Consider the following 27,652-nt stretch of genomic DNA (forward strand, 5'->3'; position numbering starts at 1 on the left):
TGATGTTGTTGTAAAGAACAATATGGCCACCTTATACAGTCGGGTGTCCCATGACGCTGTTCTAAAGAGAATATAAAAAACAAACCATCAACCGGTTGGAAATTCGATGCAGTATGTCCAACCATTTAATCGTTTTTGTTCTTGTTGCTGTTGTTTTTTTTGTGCTGAGTACACTTTAGGTAAATTTGAAACCACAAAAACAAAAATTGCCTCGACTTTAGACAAAAATTCATTTAAATTCTTCTCGAATACAATTTGATTACTGGCCGGTTGGTTGGTCGTTTTTGTTTCGTTTCAGTTTATTGTCGTTTTTTTTTAATTCTGAAAAAATAAAAACGAGTCAAAAAAGGAAGATTTTTATTCAATGCACCCATCCAACAGATCACACTGCAATCGCGTGGGCCACTCGCCACCACATTTTCTTTGGCATCATCATAGGGGTGGGTGTGGAGAGTTGGGTTTTAGTTTTCCATATTTTTCTTGGCATGATTAAATCAATGACGCGTCGTTTAGTTTATAATTTCAGTTTCAAATTAAAGCCAGGCTGGCCTGCTGCATTTTGTGTTTGCGGTGTTGTTGTTGTAATGCATACCTGCTCAACAGGCACCCATCCAGCCATGTCTCGCTCTCTAGTATGCCTCAGGGCAAATTGATTTTGATTTTGGCCTACGTGACGATTCAATACCGTCTTATGGCTGGCTGGCTGTAACAACGAGCCTGCCACCATGTAGTTGTTGTTGTTTTTATTTTCTGAAATGCTTGTTTTTCATTTACAACAATAACAACAACATAAAATTATTTCAGTTTTTTTTTTCTATTCAAACCTCTACTTAGAGAAGATTTCCAGGATACAATTTTCCCATCCACACATTGATCTAATCATAATCCATTCTTGTGGACATGATAATGTACTTAAGAGGATTCTTGTTGATGGACCTGTTTTCCACATCCATTTTGGGATTGATTGTTTCAATTTATATTTGTCAATTGATATTTGTCATTATTGACATTTTATGTTTTCATGTCATTGCATGTGATCTCTTTGGACTTTTTTTCAATTGCCCAGACACATTTGTCTGTCCGTCAAGTGATCCTCTTATTATTCAGTGAGTGACAGATTGTTGTTGTATTAAATTAATTTAATCTGGAGTGGGAAAATTTGTTGTTTATTTCTTCTTTGATGATCTTCAAAGAATGTGTGTGTTAATTAAGGGATAGCTATCCTTATTTACATATCTGGTAGCTGGAAGGACTAATTGGTTTTCTAAATATAAAAATTAAAATATTTGGATGTAAGAAGGGACAAATAAGGACATACCACAATGCTTAACAGAAAAATTTGTCAACGTGTAGTTGTTATTGAAAAATTTTAAAGGACCTCCTGAAAGAATATTTTTTTTAAGGTCTATAGGAGGCGGGGATTTATTAAAGATTTATTAAAGAATATTTTTTAAAGGTCTATAGGAGAAGGCGTGGATTTATTAAAGAATAATTTTTAAAGGTCTATAGGAGAAGGCGTGGATTTATTAAAGAATAATTTTTCAAGGGCCAACTGAGGCGTGGATTTATTAAAGAATAATTTTTCAAGGGCCAACTGAGGCGTGGATTTATTAAAGAATTTTAAGGTCAAAAAAATATCAAAAATTTCATTTTATTGTCCATCAACAACGCATGCGCATATAATACCCATTCCAATATTTTTTTGAAAATTGCCTTGACACACAACCAACAACATGCAACAATCACGTGACGGCAGCATGTGTGTTATGATTTCAGCCCTCATAAATTCCAAAAACAGTACCAAAAAAAACCATAGAGGATACCACAACATAAGAAAGAAGTGTAGAAGAATTGACAAACGAATGTATAGAAAAGCTGATGAAAACAAAAAACCAAAAATAAGGTCAATGAACTTCCAATAATGTTGTGTTCAACCCTCAAACCCGTCGAAATACGAATACGAAATGCCGACAAGGGTGGTATGGTGCCAACTAGAAAAAACAACAACAACAACACCATTATTTCAAGGACACAACAATAAATCGACCGGCAACTAAAATAGCGAAAGACAATAGCACAACAAAACAAAATAAAAAAACAATGCCGATATGGGCATACTTCTTTGGTAATAGGAAAGGGAGGGTTAAAATCAAAAGAGAAAAAAATTGGGAAAAGTAGACATGACAATATCAAGTAAAAAATTTCATAGTGAAGAAATTCTCTAAGATGAAAATCTGAGCTCGTATTTTGAAAACAGTCCTAGTAGGGTCTAGGACAAATTGAAACTTATTTCGGTACTATGGGATATTTCCCTCGAAAAATTGATCCGAATATTAATTTTTTGCCCTAATTATTTTCAATAAAAGTCCCTCATTAGCAAAAATCCCCTAACTGGCACCCCTATCTAAAAACTGGAACCCCCAAAAAAAGAGAGGTTTTTTGGAGTCGTGCAAACTAATCATTGCCTACCGGCAGAATTTAACAAGCTTTTTTGCCCCGGCAGATAAGATTAGATGCCGTCGTCGTATGAACATCATTTGAAGCTCTATCTATGTTTGTTTGTCTTGTCATTTCTTCCATCTCCTCTTCTAATACTCAATGGAAATGTTGGGAGCTGAGGGAGGTGAAACCCAAATAAACAAAAAAAAATGGAATATTCCAAAAAATTCCAGAGTTTTGGATATTTATTGCTGAATGATGTGGGTACATTAACTTAATGTTTAAGAGATCACAAATAGTTTTTGTAAGCCTAGTCTAGGAGAGTAATCAATTTACAATAGTTACGAGATGTCGATTACAAAATTTTCGTCAATAACACTGTCCGACACAATGTACAAAATTCTAGCAACTGTAGTTCAGAAAATAAGTCAAAAACAAATGGAAAAACCTCTAAGATATAAACATGCTGCACTCAGACTAATTAGAAGCTGAAAACACCAGGCAAAATCCTACGAGTCCTAATAGAACAATTTATCATCGGCTTCAAGGAAGGATGCCCTCTGCCCTACAGTTCACACACAGTTCAGAGATGAGACAAAGTCGCAATTAGTCTTTCACGAGAATTCAAAGTCTGACATGCGGATGGTATATGTATTCTCTCTCACAAGATATCCCGCATGCAGTCAACATTTGCAGACCTAGAGAGACTGTATCCCTATGTTGGACGTCAGATTAACATCAATACAACTAAGGCCAGGAAAATAACAAACGCAGTAGGGTAAATATAATACTGCAAGGCCAAGCGATTAAATACGTCAATAGTTTGTGATATTTAGGAAGCACTGTAACAACGCTTCTTGTAGACCTTGAAAAACTATCCTTTAAAAAACTTCGCTTATTATAGTCATTTAAAAAATCCGCGCTTCATAAAGTCTACGAAAAACTATCCTTTAAAAATGTTCGCTTCCTATAGAACTTGAAATATTGTCCGTTAGAAAGTCCTCGCTTCGTAGAGAATTTGCAAAAAGATCCTTAAAGAATCTATGCAAACTAAAATGCTTGAAAAACTATCATTTAACAATCTACTCGTTATAATCATCGAAAATCTATCTTTTTTATAGTCCTAAAAATTCCCCTTGTAACGATCGTTGAAAAAAATATTATTTAAATAATCCAAGACTCTTTAAGTCCTCGCAATTTTTGTTTTTAATCTTATAGTCCTTGAAAAAATCCACCTCTCACTTATAGTCCTTTAAAAAATCCATGCCTCTTGTAGTCATTGAAAAAATCCACTCCTCTTATAGTCCTTGAAAAAATCCACCTCTCTTATAGTCTTTAAAAAAATCCATGTCACTTATAGTCTTTAAAAAATCCATGTCACTTATAGTCCTTTAAAAAATCCACGCCCTTGAAAATAGTCCTTGAAAAAATCCACGTCTCTTATAGTCCTTTACAAAATCCATGCCTCTTGTAGTCATTGAAAAAATCCACGTCTCTTATAGTCCTTTACAAAATCCACGTCTCTTATAGTCCTTTACAAAATCCACGCCTCTCATAGTCCTTGAAAAATATTATTTAAGAATCCACGACTCTTATAGTCCTTGAAAAATATTATTTAAGAATCCACGACTCTTATAGTCCTTGAAATAATCCACGCCTCTTTTATAGTCCTTGAAATAATCCACGCCTCTCATAGTCCTTGAAAAAATAATCTTTAAGAAATCCACACCTTGTGTGGGTCCTTGAAAAATATTCTTTAAAAGATCCCCGCCTCTTATAGTCCTTGAAAAATATTCTTTAAGAATCCACGACTCTTATAGTCCTTGAAATAATCCACGCCTCTTTTATAGTCCTTGAAATAATCCACGCCTCTTTTATAGTCCTTGAAATAATCCACGCCCCTTTTATAGTCCTTGAAATAATCCACGCCTCTTTTATAGTCCTTGAAATAATCCACGCCTCTTTTATAGTCCTTGAAATAATCCACGCCTCTTTTATAGTCCTTGAAATAATCCACGCCTCTTTTATAGTCCTTGAAATAATCCACGCCTCTTTTATAGTCCTTGAAATAATCCACGCCTCTTTTATAGTCCTTGAAATAATCCACGCCTCTTTTAAAGTCCTTGAAATAATCCACGCCTCTTTTATAGTCCTTGAAATAATCCACGCCTCTTTTATAGTCCTTGAAATAATCCACGCCTCTTTTATAGTCCTTCAAATAATCCACGCCTCTTTTATAGTCCTTGAAATAATCCACGCCTCTTTTATAGTCCTTGAAATAATCCACGACTCTTTTATAGTCCTTGAAATAATCCACGCCTCTTTTATAGTCCTTGAAATAATCCACGCCTCTTTTATAGTCCTTGAAATAATCCACGCCTCTTTTATAGTCCTTGAAATAATCCACGCCTCTTTTATAGTCCTTGAAATAATCCACGCCTCTTTTATAGTCCTTGAAATAATCCACGCCTCTTTTATAGTCCTTGAAATAATCCACGCCTCTTTTATAGTCCTTGAAATAATCCACGCCTCTTTTATAGTCCTTGAAATAATCCACGCCTCTTTTATAGTCCTTGAAATAATCCACGCCTCTTTTATAGTCCTTGAAATAATCCACGCCTCTTTTATAGTCCTTGAAATAATCCACGCCTCTTTTATAGTCCTTGAAATAATCCACGCCTCTTTTATAGTCCTTGAAATAATCCACGCCTCTTTTATAGTCCTTGAAATAATCCACGCCTCTTTTATAGTCCTTGAAATAATCCACGCCTCTTTTATAGTCCTTGAAATAATCCACGCCTCTTTTATAGTCCTTGAAATAGTCCTTGAAATAATCCACGCCTCTTTTATATTCCTTGAAATAATCCACGCCTCTTTTATATTCCTTGAAATAATCCACGCCTCTTTTATAGTCCTTGAAATAATCCACGCCTTTTATAGTCCTTGAAATAATCCACGCCTTTTATAGTCCTTGAAATAATCCACGCCTTTTTTATAGCCCTTGAAATAATCCACGTCCTTTTTTATAGTCCTTGAAATAATCCACGCCTTTTTTATAGTCCTTGATGTAATCCACGCCTTTTTATAGTCCTTGAAATAATCCACGCCTTTTTTATAGTCCTTGAAATAATCCACGCCTCTTTTATAGTCCTTGAAATAATCCTCTTAAATTTTCCCCAACATTATTATAGCCACCCTCCTTCAATCTTATCGGAATTGGGGGGGATTTTCATTGCTCGTGTCTTGTGTGTGTTTTGTTGATATTCATCGTTCGGTTTGTTTGGCCGATGGTAATGGCGGGAAGAATTGTTCGGCATTTAATTTTCGTAGTAATCAACACAAGCTGGTAGGTAGCACGAGCTTTATTATTAATTAATAAAAATAAAGCAGACACACACAATATTTTTAGCTTTTTTCCTCTTTGCTGTTGTTTTTTATTATCGGTTTTGTTTTCATACCATCCAACACACACGCTCTAGAGCAATCAAATGCATATGTAGATATAGCTTTTTTCAAATATCTATGATATTGTTGTTGTTTTTTCTTTTAATTATTATTTTTGTTTTTTCTATTCTTTACATGATATGAAAAAGACAAGGTCTCGGTCAATGTGACTGACTCTCACACGATGATATATGCATTTTCATTGGTGGGGGGCGCGATAATCAATGATTATTTTCCAGTGATTTCCATTCAATATTTTTATTTGCTCTCTCGCTCTCTTTTTCAATTTCCCATATATTTATTTTCTTTTGCTTATGAAAGCTTGTTGTATTATTGCGAAAATGAAATTTTCAAAGCAAACTGACAGACAGACAAGCATGTGCATTTTATCATTACTTTCATTATGGTTCATACTATTTGTTGTTTGATTTTTCGTTTATTTAATAACTTATGTAATAAGAATTTCGTTTTCGTGTTGTTATAGATTAGAATTTTCATGGTCAACAATTTCTATTTTATGATTTTTGTTGTCAATGTCCCGATTCCGCCTCATACCTTTGTTAGTTTTCGGAGTATTGTTTTCAATAAGCGTGTATATGTCCAAAATATGTTATTGACGCTTATCACTTTCTCGGAAGGTTGATGAGACATAATATTCGTAATATAATCTTTTCCCTGAATTATTTTTTTAGTATTTTTCTGCGGTTAATTTTTGTTAAATGCTGTCATTCTTAATAACAGAGGGTGATTAAAACACATTGGGTCTAAGGATTAGGGGATTTATATCTCACATTGGCAAATGAGAAAGGGGTGTATACAAAATACTTTTTATAATCCGGTTCGAATTTAAATATTAAAGAAAAAGATTTTAAGTAACATGTCTTCTCCTTTAACAACAAGTAAGCACGTCTGACCAATGTTGCCCTTTTGGATATTTCAGACCAAATTGGGGTCAGAAAAATTAACAAATTACAGTAATGTACGGTTAAAGCGAACACGTAGGGACCAAGGATAGTTCGTATACCGGTACCCGGTTCTACGGATCCGGTTAATATAAAATGGGGTTTAAGATTTTCACGTATGGACAGATACCAACACCGGCTATGCGACAGAATCTCCTTTTAAGGGAAACCCACCCATTCTCGATTTTAATTTTTTCAAGATTTTCAATCGGCTGGTAAATCAATACCAATGCTTGTAAGGGTTTGTAACTTTGCACATATATATTTGAAGATTTAAAAAAGACGAAAAATAATTTACAAAAAAAAATTTGTTTTTGCTTTGTTGTTGTTTTTTGTAATTAAAGAAAAGTCCTTATTTTTGATGGCGGGCATCTGGATCAACGGAATCCGAAAATTCCAACGGTGTTAGAAATAGTATATGTCTCGCTCTGGTATGAACTAGGATTATTGACTTCGCTGTAAAATTAACAAAATGGCGGACCTCTGAAAAAATATTTTTGAAAAATCGCCGAATTTTGACCAAAAACCAAGTTAAAAATAAAGAAGATCTTCACCGACTGGCTTTATCCTAGTTCATACGATAGCTACACACTCACAGAGAAACGTGTAAAAATTTTAAATCGATTGGGTTATTAGTTTTTGAGTTATCGTGCCCGCCATTCGCAAAAGAGAAAAACGCGTTTAAAGTTTGAGAAGCCCTTTAGCCGTCACTTGATACTGACACAATAAATCGGTTATATCTTCAGGAGTTCTTGAGGCTTTCACCTGAAATTTTGTAGATACATTCTTTAATTAGTGTAGAATCGAATTAAATCCAAAAAATTTTTGACCCCGAGAATGGGGGTTCCCCTTAAATTGAAAAGTTTTTTAGGTGGCCTTCGGCCGGGTATTTAAGACCTCCTCCTATGGACAGATACCTGCACCGGTTACGCAACAAAATCTCCTTTTAAATATAATAGTTTTGTGGGGGTGGCCGGCCCTCGGCTGGTGATTTAAGACTTTCTCCTATAGACAGATTTTCGAAAGGGCGAATTGTGGTCTATTTGAGTTTGGATTGGGCCCAAGTCTACCATTTGAGTTAGGATTGGACCCATGTTCGACTTTTAGGCAGTTTTTCAAAAAAATCGGGGTCCAAACCCCAGTTTTTGGACTGTATATTCAAAACGGTTTGATATTATCATCATATCACCGCTTAATGGTAAAGTGTTTTTATAAGCTTTAAAATTATGCCCACTAGAACCGGATATAACCGGGTACCCGTACCCGTCTTTTGTATATTTATAGTAAGTTTGTTAAAACCGAATTAAAGTAGATGAGATCTGGAGGATGGGACCGAATAAATAGTTCTTTTTAAAAATTTCGCCATATTCGTAGTTCGCTTTAAGAGTAAAGATTTCTATGAAAAATATGTCTTAAAACTTCGGGACCAGGAAAGTTCGTTATAAGCGTACACGATTGTATAAAATTTGGCCATTTCGGTCTATTTTCATTCGGAACAAATTGGTTAGAATTTATAAAACAATTTCGGAATTTATAAAACAATTGTTTTATAAATTCCGAAACCCTCAAAAGTACCGAAATTGACGGTGTATGCAATTCTAAAGACAAAACTTCGATTGCGTCGACGGAGACAGCGGCCATGAAGAAACAAGGAGAAGCTGCTATCAGACGAGTTGAAATAATTGACAATGGCTATTGTTGCTGTAGCGCCCAATTGATTTTACACAATGTTCGGAGGCGACTCGGCTCATTTCGAATCTAGACCCCTCTCTTGTTGAAATGATTGCCAAAGTTGATCCCGAGTGGTGCTTCAGCGAAGTTTATTAGTGTATCTTAAGAAACTACGGTTTGGTCAGGTCACCTTATATAGGGAGCAAAGGTTATATATTGTTAAAATATGGAACCTGCGGAATTCATTAATAATTTATTAATGACATTAATTGACAAAGATGACCAGCGAAGTTCATTGGTGGAACCCGATTTAGGAAATCACTCGATGAGATTATCTTTTGGCAGGTTTGGAAGCTCGCTGTCGTAGGTCGTTGGAAATGGTAACTTGGTTGTTGACTCCACCACTCATAATGGGTAAAAATCTTGAAGTAGTTCGAAAAGATGAATAGCGGACTTAAAATTGTGGGTGGAGAATCACAACGAATGACGGTCTTTTCACCAAGTGTGCCACGTACAAGGCTGGAGAAGTGTATCTGAGGTGAAACAGAGAGCCTGTGATGTACATCATGGCAATGTTACGCTTGCGGCTTCCGCTGGAGAATTCACAGTTGCTGAACATACCCTGATGTCTTCAACCATTTTTTATATGGCATTTAGGGGTATCAGAAGGTTTTTTCCTGCCAATCTCAGAATGGGGGCTTTCACCAACCTTGTTACTTCAGAAGACAATTCAACCAACGAACTATCAGGTTATTTATATATAGGTGAAATCGAAATCCAGGTATCAAACAACCTTCCAAGGAGGAACAGATATTCTATAAAAATAATAATAGGCCAACTGAAACATATAAACCCTACGCTGATTGCTGCAAAAAAAGCGGGATTTAATCTCAAGAACTCCTGCAGATATAGCCGATTTATTGTGTCAGCATCAAGTGACGGCTAAAGGGCTTCTCAAACTTTAAAAGCGTGTTTCTCTTTTGCGAATGGCGGGCACGATAACTCAGAAACTAATAACGCAATCGATTCCAATTTTTTACACGTTTCTCTGTGAGTGTATAGCTATCATATGAACTAGGATAAAGCCAATCGGTGAAGATCTTCCTTATTTTTTAACTTTTGGTTTTTGGTCAAAAATCGGCGATTTTCCAAAAATATTTCTTCAAAGGTCCGCCATTTTATTAATTTTAGAGCGAAGACAATAATCCTAGTTCATAAGAGAGCCAGACATGTACTCTTTCTAACACCGTTGGAATTTTCGGATTCCGATGTTACAGTGAGGAGTCATCATGACCGCCATCAAAAATAAGGAACTTTCTTTAATTACAAAAAACAACAACAAAGCAATAACAAAAATTTTTTGTAAATTATTTGTCTTCTCTTTTAAATCTTCAAATATATATGTGCAAAGTTACAAACCTTAAAATGCATTGGTATTGATTTACCAGCTCATTGAAAATCTTGAAAAATTAAAATCGAGAATGGGTGGGCTTCCCTTAAGGGCCCTCATTACTTTAATATTCTTTCTTCTTTTCATTATTTTGGAAGTCCTTTTACATTCAATTTATTTATCTAATCTAGTCTATATATCCAAAAACGATTCAGAACGGATGATGAGCTTATGAAGTTAATGGGTTATCCAGTTTAGTTTTTCAATAAGATGGTTTTAATCGGTGGCAAGATATTTCAGTCTTTTTTTCCTATGGACAGATCAGCACAGGTCACGAGACTTAATCACCTTTTCAAAGCAAAATTACAAAAGTCTTTTCTTTGTTTCTTGGTTCTAAGAACCTCCAAAAAATATCTATTGTATAAATATAAATTAATAGAAATGGAGCTGAGTCCCGAAGCTTAAAATGATCTACTACGTTTTGCACTAATTACTCCCTTCAATTTAATGTACAAATTATGATCTGCATAAACTAATTTTGTACTCCCGATCAAAACTTCGCGTATAGAAATTTCGAGAATATACGTTTCATTACATTCCCCATACAATATTAATGTATTGCCGATAAAGAAACTCAATCTCAAGTGATATTATACAAAAAAAAACCAATACCATTCCAAACTTCACTCTGGTGGTAGTGGAGGCAAAAGAAAAACAATAATTGCTGATACAGCAAAAAAACTACCAAACTTTTGCTTATTTAATCACCAACGAAAAAAAACAAAAAACTTACCTTCTTTTCTCTTTGGGTTTGCCATTGGCTGTCAATGCAACAGTTGGTGTTGCTGCTGATTGGGGTGGGTTATTGGTCATTCCTGGAGTTGCTGATGTAGAATTTGTAGAAGTGGTTTGATGAAGATCAACAGCTGATTTGTTGGGGATCTGCAAACTATTGGTGTTGGTGGTGGTGACCATGACCGTGTTATTGTTATTGCCGCCACCAGCTGTGTTGTTGGTGGCGTTGTTATTCGCTAATTTTGATATTGCACCCATGGTTTTTTGCGATTGTTGTTGTTGTGTGGTAACAACAAATTATTTTGCATTCAAGTAATGATTTGTTATTTTTTCAAATGAAAATTGTAAAATTTTTACAATAATTGATAACAGGTAGTTGGTTGTTGAATGGTAATCTCAAATTGCTTTTGTGGCTTAAGATATTTTTTATTATTCTTTATTAATATTCTTCTTGTACCAAATATTCGAGATAATTTGTTTTCTTTAAGGTTTAACACTTAAACAATCACTATCAGAACGATATTGTACAGGCACTTGTTTTATTTTTCTTTTAAAATATTGGGAAATCTTTAATTTTTCACTATTTTCTTTGATTATTAGAAGTTAATTTCTTCTTCACTGAAAGAAAATCATATGCAAATGATTACTCTCACAAACAATATGTATTTTTTCGGCACTTTGAAGAGATTGACACTGATGTTGCTCTGTTTTGCTTACTCTCGCTCACGCGCGCCCTCTCTTCACATTAAATGACAATTCAACAAGAGGATTATTTATTTATTTTATTTGACACTTTTTTGTTGTTTATTTGATCTATAAAAATTTTCGGGGGGTGGGGGAGAAGGTATTTTATTAATTTATTTTATTTTGCTTTGACTTTCTTCTTCTTTTATCATTCTCCTTAAATCTCCTGGATGCCAGCAGCTCCACAAACATTAGTGTTTTTTATTGAAGAGAAATTATTACTTAATCATGCGACTGAATGACAATCATTTAAGTCAGGGAGGAGATGGAGAAGGAGGAGAGTATTGTGACGACACCAAAAAGATCAAATAAACAATGAGGGGCTCTATACAAACGCACACAAACAGACTCAATCAAAGAAAGGCAGCAGCACACACAAATATTACACATTTACAATAATAATAAAAATAATAATATTAAAAGAAAAAAGAAACACACCAAATATACTTCACAAAAAAACAAAATAAAACAGGCACGGACAAACGAACCTTTTTCCCATACACTTTATTTCACGTTTTAATTTGATTGTATTACTGGTGTTGTTGTTGCTGCTGTTATTTTCGTTATTAGTTAGAGCAGCCTGTATTGGATTTTTTTGTTTTATTCTTTTTCTTTTTGGTAGAAGATTTATTGATAGAAGAAAGCCCACAAGAATTCCACACTCACAACACTGGTAAGCTGCTGGAAAATGGAACTTTCTTTTTATGCATATGATTATGATTTGGGATAATAACAATACTTGTTTGTTGTTTTTGTTGCTAGATTTGGATCACTTTGTATAATTCTTCTTCTTTTATTAATATATAAATGGGATACACTTGTTCGATCTTGTTGAACGAAAAATATTCCCGCACAAAGATATATGTTTGAATTGTTGTTGTTGCTATTGGGGTCAATATAATAAAGGTCGGGGATAGAAAAGCATACGCGTACCCACAACCAAAGAAACTAACGTTCTGTCCGTCCGCAAACGACACTCGTCACAGTTTTGTTTTTAACAAATCCATATACTGAAAACTTTCATATCACTAGGGTTTTCATAGTTTTCATAATCATTTTTTTGGTAGTAATTTTCCTCAATCAATTTACAACACGATATATAGAACACATACGAATTGGAAATTCACGAATTAATAACTAAAAGGAAAGAGCAAAATAATGTCATGGTTGGAAAAAAATTATTGTCGTCGTCGTAACACAGTTGATAAATTAGGGGAGTTTTCTTGTTGTCTATGGTTAGTGGCAAACGTAGTGTGTGTTGTTAATCAGCTGATTTCGTGTGTGTGAGTAGAGTGGTATTACTTTTTATTATGTATAAGACATAATGGAAGAATAATGTTATAATATGTGTCTAATACTGTAAAAGATAGGAATTATCAATAATGTCATTAATTTTTTATACTTCAAAAGTAATATTTAATTAGGTATATATTGTATTGTAATAATTGTTTATTTATATTTATTTATTATCTGCAAAAAATCAAATCTGGAGTAAGTACTATAAGTTAATGTAAATATTATTGGCCTAAGGCTTCATGGCATAATTACAGGAGGTAGTCTCATTTGAGAATTTTATGATGGCAACCCTTTTTAATTTGAAATTCATCTTTTAATTTTAAATAATATGAAAAAAATCCATAAAATGTTATGTATGTAGATTGGCATATTTTCAATAAATTAAAAAAAAATATTTTTTAAAGCTGATCGTTGCTCTCAAGATTTAACCATGGTTGTTACATCTTCATTTACAACTTATTATTTAAATTATTTGCAAGTTTTGCCACTGAACACTTCATTTGCGTACATTTCGAAGGAATATTTTTTTATTTACATTTTGAAAACTGAATACTTTCAAAGGCAAATTAGTGAAAACATTGGAAATATGTCTGCATGAGACTACCCTGTATAATTATGCCATGAGTTTATTATTCCCTCGGTGAAGCCCTTAAGATACGCACCCACAAGTCTTCTGTTTTTATTTAACTGGATATAATTTAATTTTTTTTTTTTTTGAATAAAAAGCTATTTTATTTTAATTTTTATAATAGCAAATTGTCTACTCTACCGCATCAATTCAATGTGATTAGCATTATTGTGTAGTTAATTTACAATAATATTCATTTTTCATATGGCGTTGCCAATTGCAATATATCGATATCATAAGCGATGTACACACTCTCAGCGCTAATTGACAGTCGTATGTGTAGAAATAAACAAATATAGTCATGGTTTTTAGACATTCAGTAATGTAAATCTTTTAATTACTTCGATTAAGAAGGAAATTAATTAGATGTAATTAATTTCTGTGCTGGAAAACTTTTCAAAATGAATCCAAAAAATCGACATCAAAAATATCGATAATTCATTCCCATTTTTCCGGCAACTAGTAATTAGTCGTGTGTCGATCTACGTATCCCTACATTGTAGCATTGCATTGTGCTACGAAATCATTTTTCTGTCGTGAAAAAAAAATTACTATTAAATAAGTAAAAAATAACTAAAAAAATTAGTTATAAAATTATCTATTGACAAATCACAAGAAAAAACAAACAGCAACAATGGTTAAAGAAAAGAAACAATTCAATATTGGCGATTTGGTATTTGCCAAAGTCAAGGGATATCCCGCTTGGCCAGCAAAGATTACCAGATACAACAACAAAAAGTATAATGTATACTTTTATGGAACGGGTGAGACGGCCAATATTAAATTGGAAGATCTATTCCAATACAAGGAGAACAAGGAGAAATTTGCCACCGATAAGAATATGAAACGTAATAATTTTCGTGAGGCAATGGAACAAATTGAGGCTGCCCTCAATGGCGAAGACTCGGCGCCAATTGATTTACCAGCCGTAGTTGCTGCTGCGGCCGGCAATGTGGATACAACAATTGACTCATCACAATTGGAGGGACAATTTGATAATACCATGGATGAAAGTGCAGCCGCTGTAAATGATACTACCGTGGGCGGAGGTGTGGATGATTCACAAATGGAGGAAGCCAAAGAAGAGGATGAACCTGTTGCTAAGGACAAAGAAGAAACAAGTGCTGCTGAAACAACTGCAAGTGGTGTCGGAACGGAAAAGGCAGTAAAGAAAGAAGTGGAAGCAGTAGCAGCAGTGCCTGAGAGTGAAGTTGTCAGTCGCAGTGGACGTAAAATTAAATTAAAACGTTATATTGATGATGATGTTGATGCCGGAGGAATTTCACATGCACCAGCTGCCAAAAAGAAGGTTCCAGCCGAAGGTGGGTAATTCAAAACTAATATAAATATTCCAAAATAATTGTAGATAAGAAAATCAAATCTATAAATACAGTGGAAATCGTTAGATATCGTATATAACGATGTATCGATTATTGCGGACAATAGACCGTCGTTGTAAGCGATTTAGACTGCAAATCTATTTAGATTTGCTCCATAAACCGAGCCTAAAAAGGATTTTCAGACGCGTCGGTCTTTTGCACAGTTCTTCCAATTTGAAAGACCATATCCGGAAATGTTGTCTTCCACTTGATCTTTCCATCTAATTCGCGGTCTTTCCATATAACAATGCGGGTAGTATCAGCGCCTTGTAGAGTGTGAGTTTGGTCTGGCGACAGGTGACCTTGTTTTTGAATTGCTAACTCAGACCATAGTAGCATGTGTTAGCCAACACTATCCTTCTCCGAATTTCAAAACTAATGTCATTAGTTTTATTTATGGCGGTACCGAGGTATATAAAATTGCTGACATCGAAATTGTAGTTTTCAAATTCCACAGTTGGTCCGAGTCTACTGGACATCTTGCGCTTTGATACTATCAGTCACAAGATAAATTGTCACCTTGTCTGAATCTTCGTTCGGTATTGAAGGGCTCCGAGAGGCCCTTATCAGCATATGACCCCCAGTCTTGAAAAGTTCGGCTGGTTATCAATCGGCATCTGCTGCTTCATTGTTCTTCAGCCGATCAATTGCTACTCTAACATCATCTTGGGTAGGTGGTATACACTCTATACCGCCACTATTTGATACAAAATGCTCCTTCCAGATCCTCTGTCACCAGGTTTCCATCTTCATCTCTACAGGAAGATGTGTCTGCAATAAAGACTTCGGTGTGGTGTTTTACACGTTGCTGAAATTTCCCGACTTCATTCTGACTTCTGTACATCTCTATTTGCTCTCACTCACGTTTTTCTTGTTCCTTCTTCTTTTTTTCTAAAAAAAGTTTCTTTCTCCTTTTCTCCCGATAATTCTTCATCGCCCTATATGCTACGTTTTTCACCTCAGTAGCATTACGACACTTCTGATCGTACCACGGGTTTCTTGATGGTGGTCTTTGGTACCCAATTGTAGCTTTTGCTGCAGTTTGCAGGGAGTGGGACATTCTTTGCCATTGTTTCAGTATTACATTAGATCGCGCCTTTTCTGCTACATTAAGACGGGTGCGAACCTTGGCTGCCACAAGGTAATGGTCCGAATCGATATTCGCTCCTTGTATCGACCGAAAATCTAAAACATTGGACGAATGGCGTTCGTCTATAACAACATGGTAAATTTGGTTACTCATTGAATTGTGTATATCGAGACGCTAGAATCTGGTGCAGCTAACTACTTCGAAATAAAGTTTATCCGTCGTACCTTCAAAATAAGCATAAAAGCAAATTGGAATTGTTGAAATTGACTTGTCCCCGTACTCAAAAGGTGGTTTAGTAGGTCCTGGAACAGATCATAAAATTTCTCAGATCAAAATGGAATCCATTATTCAAAATTATCAATTCTATAATGTCTAATTAAATATTTTATTCGTTTCCTTTTTGTTGTTGTAGGAATAGCCGCCCATGAAACCAAAACAAAATCGGACAAAAAGAATTCATCGAGTGCTAAACCTGTAGCAACTATTACACCTACGGTTAAAAATTCTTCGGGTAAAAATGAATTTCTTAACAACCTACTATTGGCCTTTGTACCACCGGCCAAGTGTGTTGGCATTAAATTGGACTATCAGAAACCGGAAACATTCGAAACACCCGAAGAAAAAGAAAAATGGGAAGAGAATGCCCTCAAGGAAGCCGAAGAACTTAAAACTAAACTTGAAATGGGTACTATCAAATTAGATTCCGTTTGGGATCGTGTCGTGGTGAATCCATCACGTAGCAAAATACATCCCGATGCTGTTAATCGTTTCACCAGTCAATTGATCGAACAGGAAGATGCTCTGATTATTGAACGGGATTTCATACAGCTATCAGCACAGTTGCGAGAATGTTTGGGTTTGAAGCGGGCCGATGTTGATCGCTGTTTGAAAATCATTAAACAATATAAAGAATTCCAATTGACCAAGGTCATGTTGTTGCGCAATCCCGATTGTGTTGATAGTATACGTCGCATGCGCCGCTATATTGGCAATTTGAAGTTGTGGAATCTGAGCGAAGAGGAGGAGGCTGATTTCAAGGCTAAAGCTGAGATTATACGTTCGGAGGCCGTTTTGATTTATAATAATTTCAAGAAAATATTCGGTCCCAGCACATCAACCCACTTCTGGGAGGAATTCTATAATCAGGCGCAAGCCTATGCTGAGAACACCAAGCATATGAATAATCGTATAATCCTAAGCGAGGAACATTACAAGACATTGTCGGGCAATAAGAATTCGACGAAAAGTTCCAAAAGTAAAGGAAAAAAGACAGATGTAAAATCGGAACAAGACGACGAAATACCATCAACTGATGCCGATGATGCGACAAAACAAGAGCAGCACGAAGAGGAGGAGGATGGAGAGGCAACAACAAAGGCAATTGATGTAGATGAGAATCATCATACCACAACAACAACAGCAGCCGTAGAAGCCAATTGAATATTAATATACAGAAAACAACAAACGTTCATTTTATTATCATAGGTTAAGTATTTAAAAGAAAAAAATATTTTGAATCGTTTTATCATTTTTTAATATCGAATTGGCAATTTTTATTATTATAAAACAAATATTATTTTTCTTAGTTTAAACCACAAAAACAACTGTAATGTAAACAGTTATAATAATGCATTAATTTAATTATATATGCATTTTAGATATATATATGCACATAAAAAAATAGAATGCTAATTTTGGACAAGTTGTGAGTGGTTTGACAGATTTATTAAATCTTAAATCAGAAATTGAAAAAATATTATGTCCCTTGTTTCAGATTGTTGCCAGTAGGTGGGATAGAATTTAACCATGAAGGAAAAAAGTTGTTACTATAACTGCACAATCTTGGACAATAGGAAAACGTTCTTTAGAAAAATGCTAATATTATAAAAAAAAACACTTACCATTTTGTTATTCAGAACTCCCCTTTTGCCCAAAATTAGCATAATATTTCCTAATAATATTGTAAGTATGTTTAGATCTATGTATTTCGTATTTTTTACGCTAAAATAACGTAAATTTTCTATTATTAATTAATTATAATTTTTTTTTTTTTTCAAACAATAGAAATCTAAACACTCGATTATATCAGCTGTATAGATTTTCAATTTTAAATTTCTAAAATGCTCTTGTTGGTTTTGTTTTGTTTTAGTTTCTCTATGAGAATACAAACACACACACACATTTTCTTCCCCCCTCTCTGAACACACATATAAATATGTTATGAAAATTTTTTGAATAATCTTAAATTTATTCTTTTTATATAAGGAAACATCCTACAGCACTAAGTATTTTTTGTTCTGTTTCAATATATATTTTTTTATTGAGCGAAATAATGTTATATATTTACTGAAAGAAAAAACAAAAGAAAAGATACACATTGATCACATCATATACCCCCCCATCTTATTGAATGAAATATTTCTCTAACTCTATCTGCTACTAAAACTGAGTCGTAAATAATTTAATTAATAAACAAACAAAATTATCTTTTTTTAAATAAATTGAAATGGATTTTTTTATTTATTTATTATTTTCAAGCCGATATTATTGCCTTGCAGGAAATGCGATGGAAAGGGACGGGTGTAAGTAAATCAGACAATTACGCACTGTATTATAGCTGCCATGAATTTGTCTGCGGATTTATGGTTAACAGGAGAGTAAAATATCACGTCTCTAGATTCACTCCAGTAGATGACCGAATTGCTATAATCGGTATAAAGGCGAAGTTCTTCTACATCTGTCTTATTTACGCCCATGCTCTGACGGAAGACAAAGATGAACAGACCAGACATTTTTTATGAGCGCCTAGAAACTGCATATGACCGCTGTCTTGGCCATGACATGGAAAATTATCGAGAGATGTACAGGAGTCAGAATAAAGTCCGGAAATTTTACCAACGAGTAAAACACCAAATCGAAGGCTTTGGCGCAGGCACATCTTCCTGTAGAGATGCAGATGGAAACCTAGTGACAGATACAGATAGCTTGCTGAGGATCTGGAAGGAGCATTTTGAAAAGCTTCTGGTATCAAATAGTGGCGGTGAAGAAGATACCCCAGAACCAATAAGAGAGTGTACACCACCTAGCCAAGATGAGATCAGAGTAGTAATTAATCGGTTGAAGAACAATAAAGCAGCAGGAGCCTATGGGTTTCCAGCCGAACTATTCAAGACTAGTGGTCAGATGCTTATCAGGAGCATGCACCAGCTGAACAGAACAATTTGGCTAGAGGAATACCTGCCCAATGATTGGAACCTCTCCATCCTGTGTCCCGTGCACAAAAAATGAGGCAAAACGATATGTGCCAACTATAGAGGAATAATAATATAAAGTGCTATCCAGCGTACTGTGTGAACGACTGAAGCCAATGCTCAATGACATTATTGGGATGATGTTATTTATGCCTATTATGCCTTTGAGAAAATTCGGTCTTTATTTAAAATACCGAAAATGGGGGCGGGCCAGTATGTAGGGGCTATATCAAAACTTTGACCTAAATAGCGATTTTTTTTTTGCAAAAATGTGTCTTACCCCCCCAATATACCAGAATGACATATTACAGCTAATAAAAAGATTTGACACCACTTGAGTAATGGTATGGGGGATACCATTTTATGGGTGTTACCCGGAAACTTGAACCAATATTGATAATTTTTGTAATGATATTTTGTACTCAATGATGATCTAAAATACAAAATTACAACCAATTTGCTTGAAAGCGTGACGAAAATCCCCAAAATACCGAATATTGTATGTACCGTTATATAGAGGCTACACCACAAAGGTGGACCAATATTGATAACTTTTTGTAGGATTTATGCTACCAAATAAAACAACCAAACAACGGACTACAGCTGATTAGATTGAAAAATAGGTCCAAATCCCCAAAGGATTCCCAAGAGGCTTTTGGGAAGCTTGGGAAAATTGTGTTAGGAACATTTTGTACTCAATGATCCAAATATAAAATTAAGACAAATACCGAATATTAAGGGATGGCGTTATATTTTCTGCTCAGTAAGTTAGAAATTAGAAGCAATTCTGTTGATGGCCGTGCCCAAGATCTTCAAAATACCGAATATTGAGAGCTACCATTATATGGACGGTACCCCGAAACATTAATATTTTTTGGTACGGAAATTTTCTGCTCAATGACAATTCAAAATATAAAATTACTACCAATTCTGTTTAAAAATCGTCGAAATTCCTCATACTACAAAATACTGTTTTATAGTGCCCTTAAAAGAGAACCAATATGGAACATTTTAAATACCAAATATCCTAGGAGTAGTAATATATGTGGAAATTTCACGAATTAGAATATTAATAAATTTCCACGAATTAAAATATTAATAAATTTATATCAACAGAAACTTTAGAATGCAAAAATAGAAAAAAATATTACAAAGATCTGTACACTCTACCTTATGGTGGAGGGTTTAAAAACAAATCTAAATTCCGGGAATTATAAATCAACAATATTATATTGCTTGGCAAGACAACGTTTGCCGGGCCCGTTAGTTTTTATAATAAATATGTATTTCTAACGAATCCAACAGTGCTTCACAATCTACATTTTATACGAAAATGGGAAAGTACGATGAAAACATACGAATGTTCTCTATATGTCCAGGTTTGGACATTATAAATGTTTTTGTCGCTTTTAAATTATTTTGATGGCCATATCCTCATTTTTGGTAAACCCCACTAAGACATAATTGGTGCTATTCACTAGGAAACAAAAAGATTCCTAGTTTTCGCTTGTCATCTTTGGGAGGAGTGACCCTAACCCTTTCTAAAAAGCAAAATACCTTGGTACAATCCTTAACCGCAAATTAACGTGGAAAAAATGTTGAGGAACGCTCTAAAAAATGACTGATAGCAATCTACCCATGCAAGAACTCCATAGGTAAGAGCTGGGGACTAAGACTAGAGATCATACACTATGACAGTCGTTCTCCCCATGGCTGCCTTGTATGGTGACAGGGAGTCAACAAAAAGAAACTGCTGACAAAATTAAATTCAGTGCAGCGATCGGCTTCGATCCCGACTACCGGAGCGGTAAGAAGTACACCACAGGCAGCCTTGAATGCGATCCTGAATCTCCAATCACTGGACATTCTGATTAAATTCCAAGCGGCCAGATGAGCCCTGAGGCACCGAGAAACGGATGCCTGAAAATCGCTGAACTATGGTCACGTTAATATCCTCAAAATAACGCCAGGTTGTGATTTCTTGAGGAGAAATAGTCACATTAGTGACTATGTTCCCTCTCATAGAGACTTTAACGACATCAAAGTAGAGTTTCCTAGTAGGGAATCCTGGACTAGTGGCTCCTTACCTCTGCCAGGTCTGTCAATTTTCACAGACGGGTCAAGATGGAGGAAGGCACTGGTGCAGGTGTTTGCTGTAGGGAATTAGATATATACAACTCTTATAAACTTAACAATCTTTGTAGTGTTTTTAAAGCAGAAATTCTTGCAATCACGAAAGCGGACGAGATAGTAAAAACACCTACTGTCGACAATACGGGACCGGTGACTATATATCTCGATAGTCAGGCGGCCTTCAAGACTTTGAAGTCGTGTATCATAAACTCAAAAGTAGTTCTTGATTGCAAGTCCGCTCTGAATGATACACGACAGATAGTTAGCTTATGTTGGGTTCCAGGACATAGTGACCTGAATTCTCTCGCCAAAGAACTTCTTCGCTGTTGGCACATAATAACAGAGAGATCAAAATAATTGTGGGGATCATAACAGGTCACTGCAAGATTAAATCTCTCACTTCGAAATGGGACTCCGACGGAGAGGATAACTGTAGCCTATGTGATGACGAATAAGAGCTAGAAACAATTGAACATATCCTCCGTAGATGTCCACCGCTGATCGGCAGAAGACATAAACAGTTTGGAAGATATGAAATTGATAAACGAGCCTTCTTCTCTAAAATAGACCCCAACCAGATCCTAGGATAAATCTGACAAAAATAAACATCTCTAGGTTTGCCTTCTTCTACTATCTTCTTCTTGCTCTTCCACTCTCTCTTCTCTTCCCGTTCTCTTTTCAGTTATAAATAATCATAATGGACAATACCGAGTGGACGGTTGTACTAACAAACGTATATCCTTAACCTATTTTGCCCGCTTATTATAACTTTGGAGGGTTTGCGTTGACTTTCCAACATCTTTCGCTTTAGTATGATATGGATGGAAACTTAATTGCAAAATAATGTATCTGGTTTTGGGAAGTTAGTCTCGATCAAACCAAACGGCTTTTGGGCTCTTTTTTTAATGTCTAAGTTTATGAGGACAACATTTCTGAGGGTCTATTTTTTCATGCTTCGAACTTAACTTTCGTATTCAGATTTCCTTGGCTTTTTTAACATTTACTAAGGAGCATCTGAATATGTATTAATTCAAACATATTTTCCACGACGAAGTTTTACGTATCGCCGTATCACTTAAGTGTACACGGTATGCAGGCAGCAAACATACCTGCACATTTTGCAATAACTGCGTCATGTTTGTTGTGTTTTCAGCTTTGTTTACATTTTGCAATTTTGTTCATTTAACTGCAAATATTTTTTTAAAGAAACCAATTTCAATATGTCGTCTAAGAAAAGATTAACTTCACTGTCGATAAAAGAAAAATTAAACATCATTAAAGAAATTGAGGTGGATAAAGTTAATAAAAAGCATATCTGTACCAAGTACAAGTGTAACATTTCCACGGTACAACGAATTCTAAAGAATCAAGATGAAATACGTAGAATTGCTGCCACTTGTGCAAATTTAAAACAAAAACGCAACCGGAAAGGTGTTCGCTTTAATGTGGAGAAGGCTTTAACGGAATGGTATAAGGAGCAGTTAGCCAAAGAGGTTACTCTAAAAAATCCATGTCTAATACAAAAGGCAAGAGAAATTGCCAGGCAGCTGGGTGAAGATTTTGAACCAGATGCCAATTGGATATGTCGATGGAGGAAAAGGAATATTTGTAATGGCATGAATTCTACCACCACTACTGGTGTGGCTACTGTTCAAGCCGAGGAAGCTAGTAGTACCGAAAGTAACGTAGATGTAGATAAGGAAATTAAGGACAATGACGGTATTTTAGATGCTGTAGTACTAAAATGGGAAACTGAAGATGAAATTAGGGATCACGAAGAAATGCCGGCAACGATGTGCGGTGAAACACAACAAACAGTTAAGTTTTTTAATAGTTTAAATGTCCATATTTACCAAATTATAATCAAGACTTTTATCTCCAATATATATTTACTGGCAGAATATGGAAAATGTAACTGAGACCATAAATGATACTGAACTCATGGAACTAGAAACGTCACACAAATGTAAAGACATGGATAATAATTTGCATCGCATTGCCGAAACCTGGGCGCATAAGTTACAACGCATGCCGCCTATGCAACAACTGTGGGCGGAGAAATTCATTAACGATATTTTGTTAGAAGGTCAACTGGGCAATCTTCATCGTCATAGTGTAAGGATAATGTGTGATTATCCCAATCATACAGAGTTTCAAGGAACTAGTGAACGACGATATGAGTAAATTGTGATTTATTTTACCATTTATTTAATAAAAATTGACAGAGATGGAAAGAAAGAATAGAAGCTATTATTATTATTAGGAGGAAGATGGGAATAATTTCGATGGCTAAAGAAATTGGACAGAAACACATATTACGTGCTAAGGTTGCACTTTCCTAACCACATTACGTCTTTAATGATGTTGTAGAATAAAGCCTTAGTTGTAAAGAAGCTTAAAGAACGTGGAAAGAGAGCACCCGCTAGTCTGTGCCGTATGTAGGCAAGAACTGAACATCGACACAGGAGATGCTTAATTGTCTCCGTCTCCTCTTCGTCAACACAGAGTCTGCAGTAGCATGTATCATCATGGTTCCACTTTCTGGTAAATACCCTGATATTGCAGTGACCAGTAATGACTCCTGTCATTACTCTAATTGGTTGACAGGGTCGGCCAGATAGATCTTGACACATTGCACTTATGTTCGTTGTACCAAAGTCCATAGGCTCTTTCGTCGAAGAACGCCTCAAAGTTCTGAAAAAGATGACAGATGTGTGGTTTGATTGAGCAATCGATTGCTAGATCTGTAGATTGAGATCCTCGTCTAGCTAATTCCTCTGCTTTTTCATTACCCATGATGTCACGGTGCCCTGGTACGCAGCACAGTCGATAAATGTGAGTGTTTCAAAAACTGTTCTATACTCGAGGACGACCTCAAATTTGATATTACAGGATTCAATGGCTTTAATAGCCGCCTGACTATCCACAAAGATAGACACCGGTTCAACGATATCTGCATCCAGGCTTTTTATCAGTTCCGCTGCCTTCCAAATAGTGAAGATTTCAGCTTGGAAAACACTACAGTTGCTATCCAGCTTGGAGGTAAGCTCAAGGCCTAGCCTTTCACAGTAGATGCCAACCCCTGTACCTGCTGTCATATTAGATACGTCTATATAAAAAGCCAGACCGTACAGCCCCCATCTTTTCCCAATGGAATTCTTGCATGTATAGAGAGCAATCTGCCCTCTCTTCAGTGAGTTTGTTATCTTAGTTGACATAATCGCAGACCGCTTCTCTTTTGGCGTGGAATCGGGCTTTGAGACAGAGCCCTCCCTCCACACGTCGATCACCCTTATGGATGACAGTTTGTGTTGGGATGTGCTCGACAGCCTTTTTCATTGCATTTTGAGTAGGGTTGGGCTTCGGGTCAGAAGTCAGCTTCGCACATTTGTCAGAGACAGAGGGCCTCGCCGACTTTGATACTTTACTTGATTCCGAGGTCTCTTTTGAGATTCTTGGCCGAGCCGTCTGTTTCGGGAGGGGGATACTGTCTATCTGGAGCTAACGATGAAGGGCATGCGGATTAGTTCTTTCGAATTTCCTTACGAATTTCAACTTGCCCTTCCTCTCCGAAAGCTAATTCGTATCTCGCCCTACGAATTTGAGGAGATAAGATACAGCATTTTTATAGTGCTTCTCGGGTTCTGTTCAGTCGCGGTCTGCCTTTGAAGCTTATTGTCGGCAATTGCCGACACAGGACCTGTTGAAGTCAGACTTGAATTCTTTGGAGTCAGAATTGATTTAATGTCCGTGTTGTACATTTTTCTTGCAGTTTTCTGCGGTAAGCAGGGATGGTCCGTGTGACGAATTTTTAGGTTTTCGACTGTCAAAAAGGTGTAAACGTCGAAAACATCATATACCTGTATAAAATGTTATAAACGTAGTAAACGTCATTTATATCAATATTATCAGCATATACAGTTATTTTCAAGAATATATATTATTTTTACATATATCTGACTATTCCTTACTAGAACTGATAAAAATTTCTAAATTTTTTTGAGAAGAAGATTTTGAAATTTTATATCGATTTGAGTAAAGCATGCGTACTTCACAAATTGATTAATGGAAATAGCTATTTTGTCAAAAACCTAATGGATTTAGGTAGGTTTCCGACGTTTCTGACGTATGTATTATACGTCGGAAATGTATGTCATTTACGTCACTGTTTCTGACAGGCCATCTCTGGCGGTAAGTTCTTTGGTTCACATTTTTTCCCAGGGTGGGTGATTAAATTAGAAGGCTCGTAGCAACCCAGAAGAGTTTTGATAACATCAATCAGTGCTCGTTCTGCATCATTGGTCGCGAAGGACAGATAAATTGAAACCATAAACCAGATTTTAAAAGTTTCCAAGGATCCTCAATGTTGGGCTAAAAAAATACCACCAATCTTCATTCTCGATTTTACTTTCTATCGCTTCATAACTTGCACAATTAACATATTTTTTAATATTTTATTTAAAAAAATCAACTAATTATTACTTAAAAATACTACAAAAACATTTCGTTCTTATTACAAAAAATATTCTGGCAATACACAATTTCCAGCGTTTAGTTTTTTTTTTCTAGCAAACTGCTAAAAAATTGTCACACCGAATCGACGACTCTATAATGGAAATCATTATAACCATAATTGGAAATATGGAAATTTAAAACAGAAAATCACTTAAAACTAAATTAAAATAAATATATATTTTTATTTACCATACCAAATTATTACTACAATTATTCTTTTGCATCACCTATACCATCGGGTAATATGGCAAACATTGCTTCCGATTCGGGTAAACATGGTGAATCGTAAATTTTACAAATTCGTGTATCACCACGTCCTTTGCGCAACGATAGACGTGTTGTGGATGCATGTGCTATGATATTGCCGCCAATGGGTTTTTTAGCATCGGCTTGGAACATAGATGCTCCACCATTAACCTCGGCCACCACTTGATTTGTAATAACAACAGCAACACCAAATTCATCTGATAAGCGCAGAAGTAAACGTAAAAATCGTGCCAAATGCATTTGACGTGCTGCCAATTCACCACGTCCAGCATAATCGGTACGATATAAGGCTGTGGCACTGTCCACAATAATTAAAGCATATCTGGGAAGCAGGGGGATTTTAATTTCTCTTTAAATGAAAGTATCAATAATTCCACTTACCTTGATTCTGACATCATTGCCGCACCCTGCATTAGTAATTGAGTTTGATGATCTGAATTAAAAGCCCTGGCACATGCAACATTATCCAAAACATCATCCTTTACCAATTTATAACGATCAGCCATGGCCACCAAACGTTCGGGACGAAATGTACCCTCAGTGTCGATATAAAGACATTTTCCCTCACCGCCACCCTGACTTATTGGCAGCTGACATGTTACCGCCAATGTATGACACAATTGTGTCTTCCCCGAACGAAATTCTCCAAATAATTCGGTAATTGATCCGGTCTCGATACCACCACCCAATAGTTTATCCAATTCTTTTGATCCAGTGGTTAACATAATAATTTCCGAACGCTTCTGATAAAAACTCAGAGCAGATGTAAAACCCATCGGCACTAGGGTATAGGCATATTCAACAAGTTTATCAACTTTACTGTCGGAGAAGCCTTTGATTGCCAACAGCTCTTTACGTGGAGCAAAGGCCACCGATTCAACGGTATGGAAGCCAGCATTTTTCAATTTCTCGATATCGTTGGCCGTAATGCCATTTACTTCGATTTTGGTGATGGGTATTGGTCCACCTTCCTCCTCTTCTTCTTCAACGTCATCTGTGGTGGCTGTGGCCAAAGATCTGTCTTTATCCAGATATTCCATGTTTGCGAAATTTCTTCGGAACTTGAGTTGCTTATTTCGTTGTGTTTAGTCTCGTCTTGCTTTGTTCAATTCAAAGATTTTTAAGAAGTATTGATTTGTTTTATATTTATTTCTTTGAATGTTTTTTGTTTATGTCGGTTTTATCCACTTATTTTTGTTGAAATTAATGAAATTTAGTAATAGAGAACACTCTTTCAAAATCGCGCTTGAAAGAAATATTTTCACAATAAAAGGTGTTTGCCACTGAACATACCCCAAATGAGCTCTTTCTCTCTCTCTCTCTCTCTGAGTATGTAGTGCAACCTCAGAGAAAAGTGTTATCTCTTTGAAAAGAATAATCAGTGTTGCCAACATTAACAGTCTCCGGTATGCTGTCACATGAGCGGGCATTGTCAGACATATTGTCAAATTTCATTAATTTATAAATTTAAATGCCTTTTTAGTTAATCAATATATTAAAATAATGTATTAAACTAATGTGTAGAATGTTTTCTCGTGTGTCTATATATCTCAGAATTTAACTGTAACACAATTGGCAATAGTTTTTCTCATGTTTTGTGGCCAGTCTAAAGACACCAACGCCGTCTCTTTTTAATAATCTTAACTCT

General features: G+C 35.6%; 2 protein-coding genes across 2 annotated transcripts; one reads left to right on the plus strand and one right to left on the minus strand.

Moving 5' to 3' along the window:
• Positions 1–13,999: 13,999 nt before the first annotated feature.
• On the plus strand, positions 14,000–17,278 carry LOC133332202 (PC4 and SFRS1-interacting protein). Its single transcript, XM_061540582.1, has 3 exons — positions 14,000–14,511; positions 14,563–14,691; positions 16,251–17,278. Exons 1-3 carry the CDS (start codon positions 14,004–14,006, stop codon positions 17,276–17,278), a joined length of 1,665 nt encoding a protein of 554 aa, XP_061396566.1. The 5' UTR covers positions 14,000–14,003.
• Positions 17,279–25,946: 8,668 nt separating this feature from the next.
• Positions 25,947–27,044, minus strand: LOC133332200 (DNA repair protein RAD51 homolog 1). Its single transcript, XM_061540580.1, has 2 exons — positions 26,386–27,044; positions 25,947–26,326 (listed from the first exon to the last, which is right to left on the minus strand). The coding sequence occupies exons 1-2, from the start codon at positions 27,042–27,044 to the stop codon at positions 25,948–25,950; spliced, it is 1,038 nt and encodes a 345-aa protein (XP_061396564.1). The 3' UTR covers position 25,947.
• Between the last annotated feature and the right edge of the window lie 608 nt (positions 27,045–27,652).

The sequence above is a fragment of the Musca vetustissima genome, unplaced genomic scaffold, assembly GCF_032173495.1.
Source record: "Musca vetustissima isolate MV318-11 ecotype Yass unplaced genomic scaffold, APGP_CSIRO_Mvet_v1 utg76885, whole genome shotgun sequence".
In the NCBI taxonomy this organism is placed as follows: domain Eukaryota; kingdom Metazoa; phylum Arthropoda; class Insecta; order Diptera; family Muscidae; genus Musca; species Musca vetustissima.

Bases quoted from the DNA above. Each gene is read 5' to 3' on its own strand.
- LOC133332200 (XM_061540580.1), bottom strand. From the start codon at position 27,044: ATGGAATATCTGGATAAAGACAGATCTTTGGCCACAGCCACCACAGAT. The intron at 26,327-26,385 runs GTAAGTGGAATT...CCTGCTTCCCAG, and splicing joins GCAATGATGTCAGAATCAAG to ATATGCTTTAATTATTGTGG.
- LOC133332202 (XM_061540582.1), top strand. From the start codon at position 14,004: ATGGTTAAAGAAAAGAAACAATTCAATATTGGCGATTTGGTATTTGCC. The intron at 14,512-14,562 runs GTGGTGTCGGAA...AAGCAGTAGCAG, and splicing joins TGCTGCTGAAACAACTGCAA to CAGTGCCTGAGAGTGAAGTT. The intron at 14,692-16,250 runs GTGGGTAATTCA...TTGTTGTTGTAG, and splicing joins AAAGAAGGTTCCAGCCGAAG to GAATAGCCGCCCATGAAACC.